The sequence below is a fragment of the Pleurodeles waltl genome, chromosome 4_1, assembly GCF_031143425.1.
Source record: "Pleurodeles waltl isolate 20211129_DDA chromosome 4_1, aPleWal1.hap1.20221129, whole genome shotgun sequence".
Classification (NCBI taxonomy): domain Eukaryota; kingdom Metazoa; phylum Chordata; class Amphibia; order Caudata; family Salamandridae; genus Pleurodeles; species Pleurodeles waltl.
In genome coordinates this window covers 711,091,806-711,105,373 of record NC_090442.1, presented here as the reverse complement: position 1 = coordinate 711,105,373, position 13,568 = coordinate 711,091,806, and the positions used below count along the sequence as shown (strand labels likewise).

The 13,568-nt window shown below is 47.4% G+C and overlaps 1 protein-coding gene across 3 annotated transcripts in view; it reads left to right on the top strand.

The window, feature by feature from the left end:
* The window catches only part of TASOR2 (transcription activation suppressor family member 2), a 759,889-nt gene that overhangs the window by 700,387 nt on the left and 45,934 nt on the right, over positions 1 to 13,568 (top strand). For all 3 annotated transcript variants that reach the window (XM_069229296.1, XM_069229295.1, XM_069229294.1), the window contains one exon: positions 9,112 to 9,220. In XM_069229296.1, coding sequence (XP_069085397.1) covers positions 9,112 to 9,220 — 109 coding nt within the window. The remainder of the gene's footprint in view (positions 1 to 9,111; positions 9,221 to 13,568) is intronic.

The window sequence follows — 13,568 nt, the reverse complement described above, 5'->3', positions numbered from 1 at the left end:
AGACCAGCATCCTCAGCTGGGCCAACGTCAGAAAGACTTTTTTTTCAGTGAGTACAGTTCCGCAACCTGGTTCATATCTGGAGGAAGCTGGCTTTTTACGTAGTGTATCAGTGTAGGGGTACACCATGCAGAAAGTCCAGATGACCCTTATTGGTTTACAGGGCCACACTCTAATAATCCTAAGTGCTCTATTTGTGTTAGTGTGGTAGAGCAGCTTAGGCTTATCAGAGGTGAGTGTTGAATATTTGTTCTACACAGAGAGTCAATGAATGAGACACATGCTCAAAAGGAAATCTGAGGCTAATTTAGAAAAATAATACAGATTTTTATATAAATTTAGACACCAAGATAAACAATATTGGGTAAGTACTTTAGACGTTATTGAATTTTACTGGAGAAACAGTAAAAATAGTAAGCTGTCACATTTGAGGCATGAGCCTCGAACGTGGTAATGTTATCCTATGCAGCACCCGATGAGTGAAGTTGGTCTGGCTGTACCTGAGTATGAAACATACCACCACCACATACCAGCACAGCTGCAGTGATTCACACAGTGGATGGCAGCCAGACAGTCCCCAGACCGAGTAATGCGGGGGTGTAGATGATGACACCCAAGAATTTTGAGTAATGTGCCCCTGCTGGATTAGATGTCTACAAAAGACACGAACGCAAGTCTTATATTCACCTTACCTGTCCATGACTGTGCTGACAGTGCTTCCCCATGGTGGTAATTGGGGAGGACCAGCGGTGTGGGCCACCGCAGGTGTGATGAGAGTTGGGGGCTTAATCCGCACTGGGGAGGTTCCTCCATTTGAGGATTTCGAGTTGCCATGTGGCGTATGGAACTTGAGATATGGGTTGGATATGAAGGAGAAGTATTGATGAGAGAAGCTAGAAGGGGTCTGGGCTCGCTAGATGTAGCCCAGGCTTGGGAGTCACTAGTGGATTGCTTAAAGGAACCAGGAACCCTGTGTCAAGAACCATTGCTGTTGGGATCACCTGCCCCAAACCCCTCCTAGGACAGAGGATGTCTACATGAACTACTTTATGATAACATACACCCCACAAACCCAGTCATTGAAGGCAGCTATTGGATTTTCCTGTTACTTGACTGTACTAATGGGACGAGTGTGGATAAGTCTTAACAGCCTGATTTATACATTTTGCTTGGGCGCAACTTTTGGAGGGGAAGGGAGAGTTTGGGAAGCTCAGGAGTATATGATTTTATAGTTGAGGACAATTGTATTGCCTTAAGCACAGCAAGATACCAGATGACAAATCTGTTATTTTGGGGTATTTGCAAGGGCTCTGGTACCCAGGGTATTGGTGCAAAGAGGTTCCTGTAGGGGCAACGTCTCAATACTTGGTGAAAGTGATTGGGCTGACCTCATGGACTCACAACAACCTCCTCCTGGTGAGTTGCTCTCTCAGTGGGCCCGATGGAAAACAAGACGATATACCATGCTGATGCTGTGGTGCCTGCATATGGAGGGTGATGGCTCCTTCACCCCAAGGGAGATGCTGTTTGGTTGTTGAAGGTGAGAACAGTCCTGCAGGGGGTTTGGGGAGGCTGTTCAGTTTCTGGTCGGGTCAATCTCTGTGATTCTCAGAGTGTAGGAAAATGGCTCCCTGTTGCAGTTACCCCCCACCTTTTGCCTGATATTGATGCTGACTTGACTGAGAAGTGTGCTGGGACCGTGCTAACCAGGCCCCAGCACCAGTGTTCCTTCACTAAAAATGTACCATTGTTTCCACAGTTGGCACACCCCTGCACACAGATAAGTCCCTTGCAAAAGGTACCAGTGGTACCAAGGGCCCTGTTACCAGGGAAGGTTCCTAAGGGCTGCAGCATGTGTTGTGCCACCCTAAGGGACCACTCACCTGACACATGCCCACTGCCATTGCAGATTGTGCGTTTTGGTGAGGAGAAAAAGGGAAAGTCGACATGGTATCCCCCTCAGGGTGCCATACCCACAAAATACTGCCTTTAGCAGGCCGTACAGCCCTAAAGCAGGATGCACTATGCCACAGGTGAGGGCATAGTTGTATGAGCAATATGCCGCTACATTGTCTAAGTCTATTCTTAGACATTGTAAGTACAGTGTGGCCATATTAAGCACATGGTATGGGAGTTTGTCAAAACGAACTCCACAGCTCCATAATGGCCACACTGAATACTGGCAAGATTGGTATCAAACTTCTCAGAATAATAAACCCACACTGATGCCAGTGTTGGTCTTATTACAAAATGCACACAGAGGGCATCTTAGAATATGCCCCATGTATTTTACCCAATCTTCCAGTACAGGACTGACTGGTCTGTGCCAGCCTGCCACTGAGACGAGTGTCTGCTCCCCCTGGGATGACAGCCTTTGTGCTCTCTGAGGCCAAAAACAAAGCCTGCACTGGGTGGAGCTGTTTAACACCTCCCCCTGCAGGAACTGTAACACCTAGCAGTGAGCCTCAAAGGCTCAAGCTTCGTGTTACAATGCCCCAGGGCACTCCAGCTAGTGGAGATGCCCGCCCCCTGGACACAGCCCCCACTATTGGCAGCAAGTCAGGAGGAGATGATGAGAAAAACAAGGAGGAGTCACCCACCAGTCAGGACAGCCTCTAAGGTGCCCTGAGCTGAGGTGACCCCTGCCTTTAGAAATCCTCCATCTTGGTTTTGGAGGATTCCCCCAATAGGATTAGGGATGTGCCCCCTCCCCTCAGGGAGGAGGCACAAAGAGGGTGTAGACACCCTCAAGGACAGCAGCCATTGGCTACTGTCCTCCCAGACCTAAACACCCCCCTAAATTCAGTATTTAGGGGCTCCCCAGATCCCAGAAAATCAGATTCCTGCAACCTGAAGAAAGAAGAAGGACTGCTGACCTACAAGCCTGCAGAGAAGTAGGAAGACGACAACTGATTTGGCCCCAGCCCTTCCGGCCTGTCTCCACCTTTGAAAACCTGCTCCAGCGACGCATCTGACAGGGACCAGCGACCTCTGAAGCCTTAGAGGACTGCCCTGGACTACAGGACCAAGAAACTCCTGTGAACAGCGGCCCTGTTCAAAACCAGCTACTTCTTTGCAACAAACAAGCAACTTCCAAGGACTTCTCGTTTCCCGCCAGAAGCGTGAGACTTTACACTCTGTACCCGACGCCCCCGGCTCGACCTGCAGAAAACCAACACCTCAGGGAGGACTCCCCGGCGACTGTGAGCCTGTGAGTAACCAGAGGCGAGCCCCCACAGCGACTGCCTGCAGAGACGAATCCAGAGGCTCACCCTGACCGCGACTGCCTGTAACAAGGGACCCGACGCCTGAAACCAACGCTGCACCTGCAGCCCCCAGGACCTGAAGGAACCGAACCTCTGCGCAGGAGTGACCCCCAGGCGACCCTCTGCCTTGTCCAGGTGGTGGATGTCCCGAGAAGCCCCCCCTGTGCCTGCCTGCACCGCTAGAGTGACCCCTGGGTCCCTCCATTGTTTCCTATCTGAAACCCAACGCCTGCTTTGCTCACTGCACCCGGCCGCCCCTGGGCCGCTGAGGGTGTACTTTGTGTGCTTTCTCGTGTCCCCCCAGTGCTCTACAAAACCCCCCTGGTCTGCCCCCCCGAGGATGCAGGTACTTACCTGCTGGCAGACTGGAACCGGAGCACCCCTGTTCTCCGTAGGCGTCTATGTGTTTTGGGCACCTATTTGACCTCTGCACCTGACCAGCCCTGGGCTGCTGGTGTGGTAACTTCGGGGTTACCTTGAACCCCCAACGGTGGGCTACCTTGGACACAACTTTGAACTCTGTAAGTGCTTTACTTACCTGTGTCCATTTTCAAAATAGCTTATTGCCATTTTTGCCAAAACTGTACATGCTATTGTGATGATTCAAAGTTCCTAAGATACCTGAGTGAAATACCTTTCATTTAAAATATTGTTTGTAAATCTTGAACCTGTGGTTCTTAAAATAAACTAAGAAAAGCTATTTTTCTATATAAAAAACCTATTGGCCTAGAATTGTCTTTGTGTGTGTTCCTCATTTATTGCCTGTATGTGTACACAAATGCTTAACACTACCCTCTGATAAGCCTACTGCTCGACCACACTACCACAAAATAGAGCATTAGAATTATCTCTTTTTGCCACTATCTTACCTCTATGGGGAACCCTTGGACTCTGTGCATGCTATTTCTTACTTTGAAATAGTACATATAGAGCCAACTTCCTACATTGGTGGATCAGTGGTGGGGTACAAGACTTTGCATTTGCTGGACTACTCAGCCAATACCTGATCACACGACTAAATTCCAAAAATTGTCATTAGAAACTGATTTTTGAAATTTGAGCTATTTTTCAAAAAATTTAAACGTCCTGCTAGGGCCTTGTGTTAGTCCCTGTTAGCATTTCTTTTTAGAGTTTAAAAGTTTCGTAAACGTTTGGATTAAGTTCTAGAGATAGTTTTAGATTCTTAAAAAGTATTCCAACTTTTAGAAGAATAATGTCTGCTGTAGAAGAGATGGTGGTGGAGCTCAACTTCACCCGTTACCTGCATCTTAGTATGTCAGAGTTAAGGTCTCTCTGCAAAATCAAAAAAATTAATACTGGTTCAAACCCTACCAAAGTACAGCTCCAGGAGCTCTTGGCAGAGTTTGCTAAAAACAACCCCTCTGATGATGTCTTCACGGAGGGGGAAACTAGTGATGTGGAGGAATTCCCACCTCCAGTCCTAGTTAGGGAGACCAGAGTTTCTCCAACCCTGACTCCACAAGTGATAGTCAGAGATGCTGCTTCTCCCACAGGGGAGTGCAGCAACTCTGAAAGCATTGAGGGCAGCCTCAATGAAGATTACCTCCTGTTAGCCAGGATGGCCAAAAGATTGCCTTTGGAGAGACAGCTCCTAGCCATAGAAAAGGAAAGACAAGAGATGGGCTTAGCTCCCATCAATGGTGGCAGCAATTTAAATAGGGTCAGAGATACTCCTGACATGCTAAAGATCCTCAAAGGGATTGTGACTAAATATGAAGATGGTGATGACATCACCAAATGGTTCACAGCTTTTGAGAGGGCTTGTGCAACCAGAAAAGTAAACAAATCTCACTGGGGTGCTCTCCTTTGGGAAATGTTCACTGGCAAGTGTAGGGATAGACTCCTCACACTCTCTGGAAAAGATGCAGAATCCTCTGACCTCATGAAGGCTACCCTGATTGAGGGATTTGGATTCTCAACTGAGGAGCACAGGATTAGGTTCAGGGGGGCTCAAAAATCCTCGAGCCAGACCTGGGTTGATTTTGTTGACTTCTCAGTCAAAACACTGGATGGTTGGATTAATGGCAGTGGTGTAAATGATTATGATGGGCTGTACAATCTGTTTATGAAAGAACACCTTTTAAGTAATTGTTTCAATGATAAACTGCATCAGCATCTGGTAGACCTAGGTCCAATTTCTCCCCAAGAATTGGGAAAGAAGGTGGACCATTGGGTCAAGACTAGGGTGGCCAAGACTTCCACAGGGGGTGACCAAAAGAAAGGGGTCACAAAGACTCTCCAGGGGAAGAGTGTTGAGACATCCAAGGGTAAAAGTAAAGAGTCTTCTACAGGGCCCCAAAAACCTGCTCAGGAGGGAGGGTTTAAAGCCTCTTCACAATCCAGTTTTGGGTACAAGGGTAAAAACTTTGATCCCAAAAAGGCCTGGTGTCGTAGCTGTAATCAGCAGGGACACCAAACTGGAGACAAGGCCTGTCCCAAGGAAGGTTCCACTTCAACTTCTACTCCAGTTAGCACTGGAATAACCAGTCTCCAGGTGGGATCAACAGTGTGCCCAGAGCAAATCAGGGTTCACACTGAAGCTATATTCATTTCTGAGGGTGGGGTGGACTTAGTCACACTGGCTGCCTGGCCCCCTAGTATGCAAAAATACAGGCAGCAACTCTTAACTAATGGGACTAGTGTAGAAGGCCTGAGAGATACAGGTGCCAGTATCACAATGGAGACAGACAAACTGGTTTCCCCAGGACAATACCTGACTGGACAAACTTATCCAGTCACCAACACTGACAATCAGATTAAAGTACATCCCATGGCTATGCTAACTTTAGAAGGGGGAGGGGTTAATGGCCTGAAACAGGTCTCCTCAAATATCCCTGTAGACTGTTTGCTTGGAAATGACCTGGAGTCCTCAGCATGGGCTGAGGTAGATCTCAAGACCCATGCAGCCATGCTGGGTATCCCTGAACTGGTGTGTGTCAAGACAAGGGCACAGTGCAGAGCTCAGGGTGAAAAAGAGGTGTTGGAGCCTGGAATAATGGCCCAACCCTCCAAGAGAAAAGGAAAGAAGACTGGGGAACCAGCTTCAACACAACAAAAGAAAAAGAACCTCTCTTCCCAGGAAGAAGTTCTGCCCTCTGAGGGGACTGAGCCCATGGAGTTGGAACCTTATCGGGTTGAACTCTTAGGCCCAGGGGGATCCACAAGGGAACAGTTGTGTAAGGGGCAAGAAACCTGCCCCTCTCTTGAAGGCCTTAGGCAGCAAGCTGCTGAAGAGACCAAAGGAAAAATCACTGGAACACATGGAGTCTATTGGGAAGATGGACTCCTCTACACTGAGGGAAGAGATCCCAAACCTGGTGCCACTAGGAGAATGGTAGTGCCTCAGGAGTTTAGGAAGTTCATTCTGACCTTGGCTCATGATATTCCATTTGCTGGGCATTTGGGACAAACCAAGACTTGGGAGAGGTTAGTCAACCATTTCTATTGGCCCAACATGTCCCAGAAAGTAAAGGATTTTTGTGTCTCCTGTGCCACCTGTCAAGCTAGTGGTAAGACAGGTGGCCATCCAAAGGCCCCCCTCATTCCACTTCCAGTGGTGGGGGTCCCCTTTGAAAGAGTGTGTGTGGACATAGTGGGTCCACTTGAACCTCCCACAGCCTCAGGGAACCAGTACATACTAGTAGTAGTGGTTCATGCTACTAGATACCCTGAAGCAATTCCCCTTAGGTCCACTACTGCCCATGCAGTAGCTAAAGAACTCATTGGTATCTTTACCAGAGTGGGATTTCCTAAGGAGGTGGTGTCTGACAGGGGTACCAACTTCATGTCAGCATACATGAAACACATGTGGAATGAGTGTGGGGTGACTTACAAATTCACCATACCATCCACAAACCAATGGTCTTGTGGAAATATTCAACAAGACATTGAAGGGCATGATCATAGGGCTCCCTGAAAATCTCAAAAGGAGATGGGATGTCCTCTTGGGAGTGGACAAGTCTAGAACCTCCTGTCCGGTGACTTTGGGTAGGGTCCTGCAGGTGTGTAAAGGCATGATTATTGCATTTGTGTGTGCCATCATGTGCAATGGGTGGGTGACCCTGTACCTCAGTGCTTGCATTCTTGTGTAGGACCTTGTGTGATAATTGGTTTGGGGATCTGTGTGGGTATCTGTAGTGGACATGCTTTGGTGATGGGTGTCCATGCTTTGGTGTTGCATGCAGGGCTTGGTGTTGGGATGTGTGGATTGTGATAGTGGGACATTTGTGAGGTGTTGGAGTGATAGGGGTGCGGGTGAGGTATGTGATAGCATGCAGGTAGGGTGGGGGATGTAATAGTTAAGATCTGACTTACCAGAGTCCATTCCTCCTGCTAGTCCTGCGAGGCCCTCAGGATGCAGTATAGCCAAGACCTGCTCCTCCCGTGTTGTTAGTTGTGGGGGAAGAGGTGGGGGTCCACCGCCAGTCCTCTGAACTGCAGTCTGTTGTCTTGAGACCACGGAACGCACCTTCCCCCGCAGGTCGTTCCACCTCTTCCTGATGTCATCCCATGTTCTTGGATACTGTCCCACTGCGTTGACCCTGTTTAATATTTTGCGCCATAGCTCCATCTTCGTAGCTATGGAGGTGTGCTGCACCTGTGATGCGAATAGCTGTGGCTCTACCCGGACGATTTCCTCCACCATGACCCTGAGCTCCTCCTCAGAGAACCTGGGGTGTCTTTGCGGTGCCATGGTGTGGTGTAGGTGATGTGTGAGGTGGTGTCGGTTGTGATATGTGAGGGGATGTGTTTGTGTGTGTTGTCTGAGGTGCATGGATGTTGTGTGAGTGATGGTGTTGTGTGCCTGTGGATGCTAGTGTTGTTTCGGGTGTCTTTGTCTCTGGGCTTCTTTCTCAATTTTTGTCGTAGGGGTTTGTGGGTGATGTGGGTGTGTGTTTTATATTGTATTGTGTGTGTGGGAGTGGTGTGTGTATGTGTATTATGTGTGTGTATTTCGAATTGTCCAATGTGGTTGTGTTTTGTAAATGTGTGTGTATTTTGAGCGCAGCGGTGTGTACCGCCAATGGAATACCGCGGTTGAAAGACCGCCGCATGGATTCGTGGGTCGTGATAGTGTGGGCGTATTCCTGTTGGCGTGACGGTGTCGGTTTTGTTATCGCCAGTTTATCACTAACCTTTGGTGTGGGGGACTTGTGTGGGTGTCTGGACTTTGGCGGATTCCGGGCTGTGGGTCGTAATAGCTGTAGCGGAATTCCGCCGCTGCAGCGGTGTGTTGACGGTCTTCTGCACGGCGGTAAGCAAGATTTACTGCCAATGTTGTAATGAGGGCCACAGTGTGCTCATGTTTCTGCACTAGGACCAGTGCCTGGACGAATGGCTGCCTGCCTGAGAGTAGAGCTGTTGGCTGATTAGTATTGACAAAAACTGCTTGGAAATGTAGAAGCTGCATTAAAAATCGCAGTGTCATTTTAGCAGCCTTGTTTCAAACTGCATTATTAAACTTCATTCCTGCATTACATGAAATATTTTTAACCAAGACAGGCTTTGAAATCCTTGAGTGGTACCAAATGCTCCAAAGGTTGAACATACTTGAATGGGTCCTATTCTGTTCTGGTGAGCAGAAATTTTAAAAAAACATTTCTGGTGGGCCTGACCTAATCTGTCTCTAACCCAAAGGACATTTCTGGAAGCTTGTATGCTTTCTCCATCTCTGTCATACTGAGAGAACAAATGTCTGTTTAAAACAACTTATATCCACAAATTCCTCAAAGATGGGCACAATTTCTTGCACTTGAATTATAATTTAAGTGCTAATATACTATTTTCTACTTTCTGTGTTTTAACTGTTACATTTTCAACTTTTAGAAAAGCCAAGTATTGTGAAAGAAACATGTACAAAACATGGAATCGTTGTGGTCGATGTGAATACATTTATAGAAACTGTTCAGAAGATGACTGTTCCATTTAACATCTGGTAAGAAAATGTGTTTTTAAGATGATCTGTTGTTCAGTGTATTAGTGTTTCTGTATAATACATAAGTATCATATAAACATCCTTGGAAAGACCCATCTTTTGAAAAGCTTCCCATGGTTTCAGGAGAGAAGCTCACAGGCAACATGTTATTGACAAGACTACATAAAACCCATACAACAGCAAGAACAGCATAATATCATACCAAACATGTTACATCTGACATGATTGTATTTTGCACATAATGTGGATACAAACGCAAAAGTCTGGCAGTGTGTTATAATTAATCTAAAGGATGTGTACAGTAATATGGGAATACGTAATTTATAAATATAAACTGAGGACTTTATAGAGACTACAGGACTTGGCATAATATACAGAAACCCCTTTGGCAGTAGATGTAATTGAAACATCAAGCTTTTTAAATATGTCATAAATGTGTAATATGATGAAATTGTTGTAATGTGTGGTGTTATGAAGTCCCAAACCCTGGGTGGGGGCTCCCATGGAGTCATTGCTTTAGTGTTGTCTTTTTGAACACTTGGATTCCAAGGACGAATTACTATGCAGTCTGAAGATTTCATTGGCCCTTGACATTCCAACAAGCAATATCCAGAGTGCCTTGTGTTATGATGGATACTTCTACTTGCAGATTCCTCACATTTAAATACTTTCCAGACCCCAGACTGGCCCTGAAAAGTTTCTTATTGTTGTTCCCCATACCAGTGGCTTTGTGCCAGCTCTGCACTGACCCAGAAGTGATGGAGTGGAGCTGCATACAAGCGCCACTCCTGCTTACCAACGTACGTTCCTTTTTTTCTACACCTTCCAACATGGATCAGGAACTCCACTCACTCATTTGTGGGCCTTACAACGATTGTCTAGTGTTTGGGCTTGGGCACGGCTTGAAGTTGTGCAACAAGTGCACCCATATATACACCCAAAGGCGATCCGGGTCTGAGAGGAATGTTGTATGTCGCCAAACATAAGAAGTGGAAACCTTTGCATTTGTCCCACCTCAGGTTTCCCAGCTGAGCCCTGTGCTCCTTGAGTTTCCCGGGCAATTGGAAACGCTGCAGCAAATTGAGGCCACACTGCAGATCTTCTGTTCTTTTCCGGCTCTCCTTCAGCACTTTTGGGACCTAAAGATTCACACAGGCCTCCAGTCATTCAGAATTTCAGAGGCTATTCCAGAAGGTTGTTATAAAAGCAAAGGCAAAGGCAGTCTTCTCTATCAATATAGAAGTTACCCCAATTCTTTCAAGTCTGCAGTTGTGGATCCGGCAGGCAGCTCATAGGCCAGCAAGGGTATCAGCCCTCACACTTCTTCGCCCCTTCGGGAACGACCTCCAAACAGCTTCAGTTTGCCTTTAGTGGCACATACCCACCCAATGGAGGTTCAGGATTCAACACTTCCTCCCAAGGTGATCCAGCCATCACGTCTGACAGATAGTTCTTAGAGATCATTCAGTATGGATGTGCCCTACCTTTTCTTTATGTCCCGCCAGATATTTCCCTAACTTCAAACAAAATTTCAGAAGATTACCTGTCTATTCTGCTGCAGAAGATGCAAACTTTTTCTCTAAGGGCGCTACCTAGAGGGTACAACATTGGTAACAAGGAGAGGGTTCTTGCATGTTTTTTCCTTGTGACAAAGAGGTGTGTTTGGCCTATTTTCTATCTTCGGCCTCTGAATACCGTCCTGCCAAATTGGCCCAAATCCTGTATGCCCAGAACCCCAGCGACCGGATGACGAGCTTGGACCTGTAGTGAGCGTATTGTCCTACAGTCCTACAGAGATTACATATGGTTCAAGGTAGGCAAGCAGCATTTTCTATTTTCATGTACTCCGTGTCGGCATCACCAGTGCCTGTTGTGTGTTCATGAAAGTGATGGTTGCTGCCTACATTTGGAGGTCGTGAATACCACTCTTCTCCTACCTTGACAACTGGCTGTTGAAGGAGGGCTTGCTAAATCAGTTCTAGAACATCTTCAAAAGACAGTGAACCTCCTGACATCTGTGGCGTTCACTAGCAGCTGGCCAGAATCACACCTGACTCCTTCGCAGAGGCTTCCATTCATTGGAGGTGTCTTGGACACAGTGCATTTCCGGGCCATCCCCTTCTTTCAGCAAGTCTGGGCCATTCGGACTTTGATTCAAATGTTTGAGTTTCAGACCTGGATCACAGTAATGGCGGCTATGAGGCTTCTTGCATCATCTTTGTCATCTACTCCAGGTGTCCCATGTGGTCTCTGCAATTGAATCTGAAGTTTCAATGGGCCCAGCATCCAGCAAATCTTTTGGATAGCATCCTGATCTCAGAGGTGATGGCTATAGATCTGCAGTGAGGGCTGCTTCAGGGTAGTTGGTCCAGTCGCAGTCCCCTTTCTCACCCAGAGCTGACAGTGCTGGAGGACGGGTACTGCTGGCCTGTGAAGGTCATCTGATTTAGGTGGGGATCAGAGGACTCTGGTATCTGACAGACAACTGACTCCAGGTCCGGTCTATTTGTGTTACAGGTTGTTCATCTGGTGCTTAAAGCCTTCCATTGAGTGGGGCTGGTGCAGGTTCTCGCAGACACCACCACCACAACCATTTGGAATGGCAACAAACAGGACAGTTTGGGGTCCTGAGTCCTGTGTTTGGTTGGCGTTCCAGTGCATTTGCCTGGCTGTGAACCCCTTGGCAGGGTCCCTGAATGTCAAAGCAGATGAGTTGAGCAGGCTACGCCTTGCAGATCATGAGTGGTGTCTTCATCCCGAAGTGGTGCAGGGCATTTTCCAGAAGTGGGGAAAACCCTGCCTAGTTCTTTTTACCACCATCTAGAATGTGCAGTGTAAAATGTTTTCGTATTGGAGTTTCCAGTACACTCATTGGAATGAATCAATGTACTTCTTCCCTCCCCTGCCTTGGGTTCTGAAATAAGAATAAGGTCGACCACGCCTAAAGTCATCCTAGAGGCTCTGGATTGGGCCAGGAGAGTGTGGTATCCAGAACCTCTGTGCAAGAGCATCTGTTCTGCTATCAGGCTCACACTTTGGGAAGATGTTATGTTGCAGTGATCAAGTTCTCCTCTCGAATCTGTGAAAATCACCACCCAAATGTAGGGGAATTCAGTTGTGGCAACAGACTTCATTTGACCTGACGTCTGATTTGGTGGATGTCATCCATGCCGCCAGACACTCTCCTATTTGTACTGGGAGCTAGAGTGCTTTATGGGGTGATCATAAGACTGATCCCTTGCAAGCAAAACTGCTGAATGTACTTTCGTTTGTTTAATATCTGATTAAGACTATTAGCCACAGATTCCTTACCTTTGAATTTCCCCAGGTGTCAGAATGGAAACAGAAAATGTTTCAGGAGCAGTGCCCCTTTGCACGCCGGTAGGTGGCATCGATCTGCTCCATGCAGCGGCATCTGCGCAGGAAATGACATATGCGTCACCTATATAGGCGCCACCTTGGCGCGTAGTCATCAGTTCTTTGCTCTCTGTGCTAGTTAATGCTGATCCAGAGAAGGGCTGTTGTTTTTTGACAGGATTTTTTTCGGTGTTTTGTTAACTACGTTTTTTTTAAGTTTTACCTCCTGGTATGTTGAGGATGTCTTCGAGGAAGACAGGGTTTAAACCATGTGACGCCTGTCACCAATTCATGTGGGTTATGGATCCACACCTTTTCTGTCTGTGGTGTCTGAAGTGCGACCATGACTCCAAGTCGTACTCTGACTGCCAGGGTATAACACCGGAGGTTTTAAGGGAGTGCTCCCTAAAGCTGCTAGCAGTCTGGCAGGCAAATCCTCCTCATGCGACTCCTTGGAGGTTTCAGTCCCAGTTGAGAGGAAGGTCCCAGAACTGCTCCCGGTGCCCCAAATCCTCTTCGTCCCACTAGAAATCATCAGGATGCTCAGGTAAGAGGCAGAAAAAGCACAAAAAGTTTCAGTGTGCTTCAACTTCTCCTCACCCGTCAGCCGATGCGAAAAGGGAATGTAGGAAAGTCACTCTTTTTGGCATGGTTACCTCCACTTTTTTCCTATGCATCAGTGTGTTTAGACTGTCTTCACTGGGATCCTGCTAACCAGGACCTCAGTGATTGTGCTCTCTCATCCAAATGTGGTTGCTTTACACCCCACAATTGGTACAAGGGTACTCAGGGTATTGGCACACCAGGGGTCTCCCATGGGCTGCAGCATGTATTATGCCACCCATGGGATCCCATGCAACCTATGTCTAGAGGCCTGCCATTGCAACCTGCGTGAAAAGGTGCATGCACCCTTTAACTGCTGGTCACTGCACCAGGTCACTGCAAGTTATCCTTGTGGACACCCTCCTCGCCCAGAGGGTAGGGTACAAGT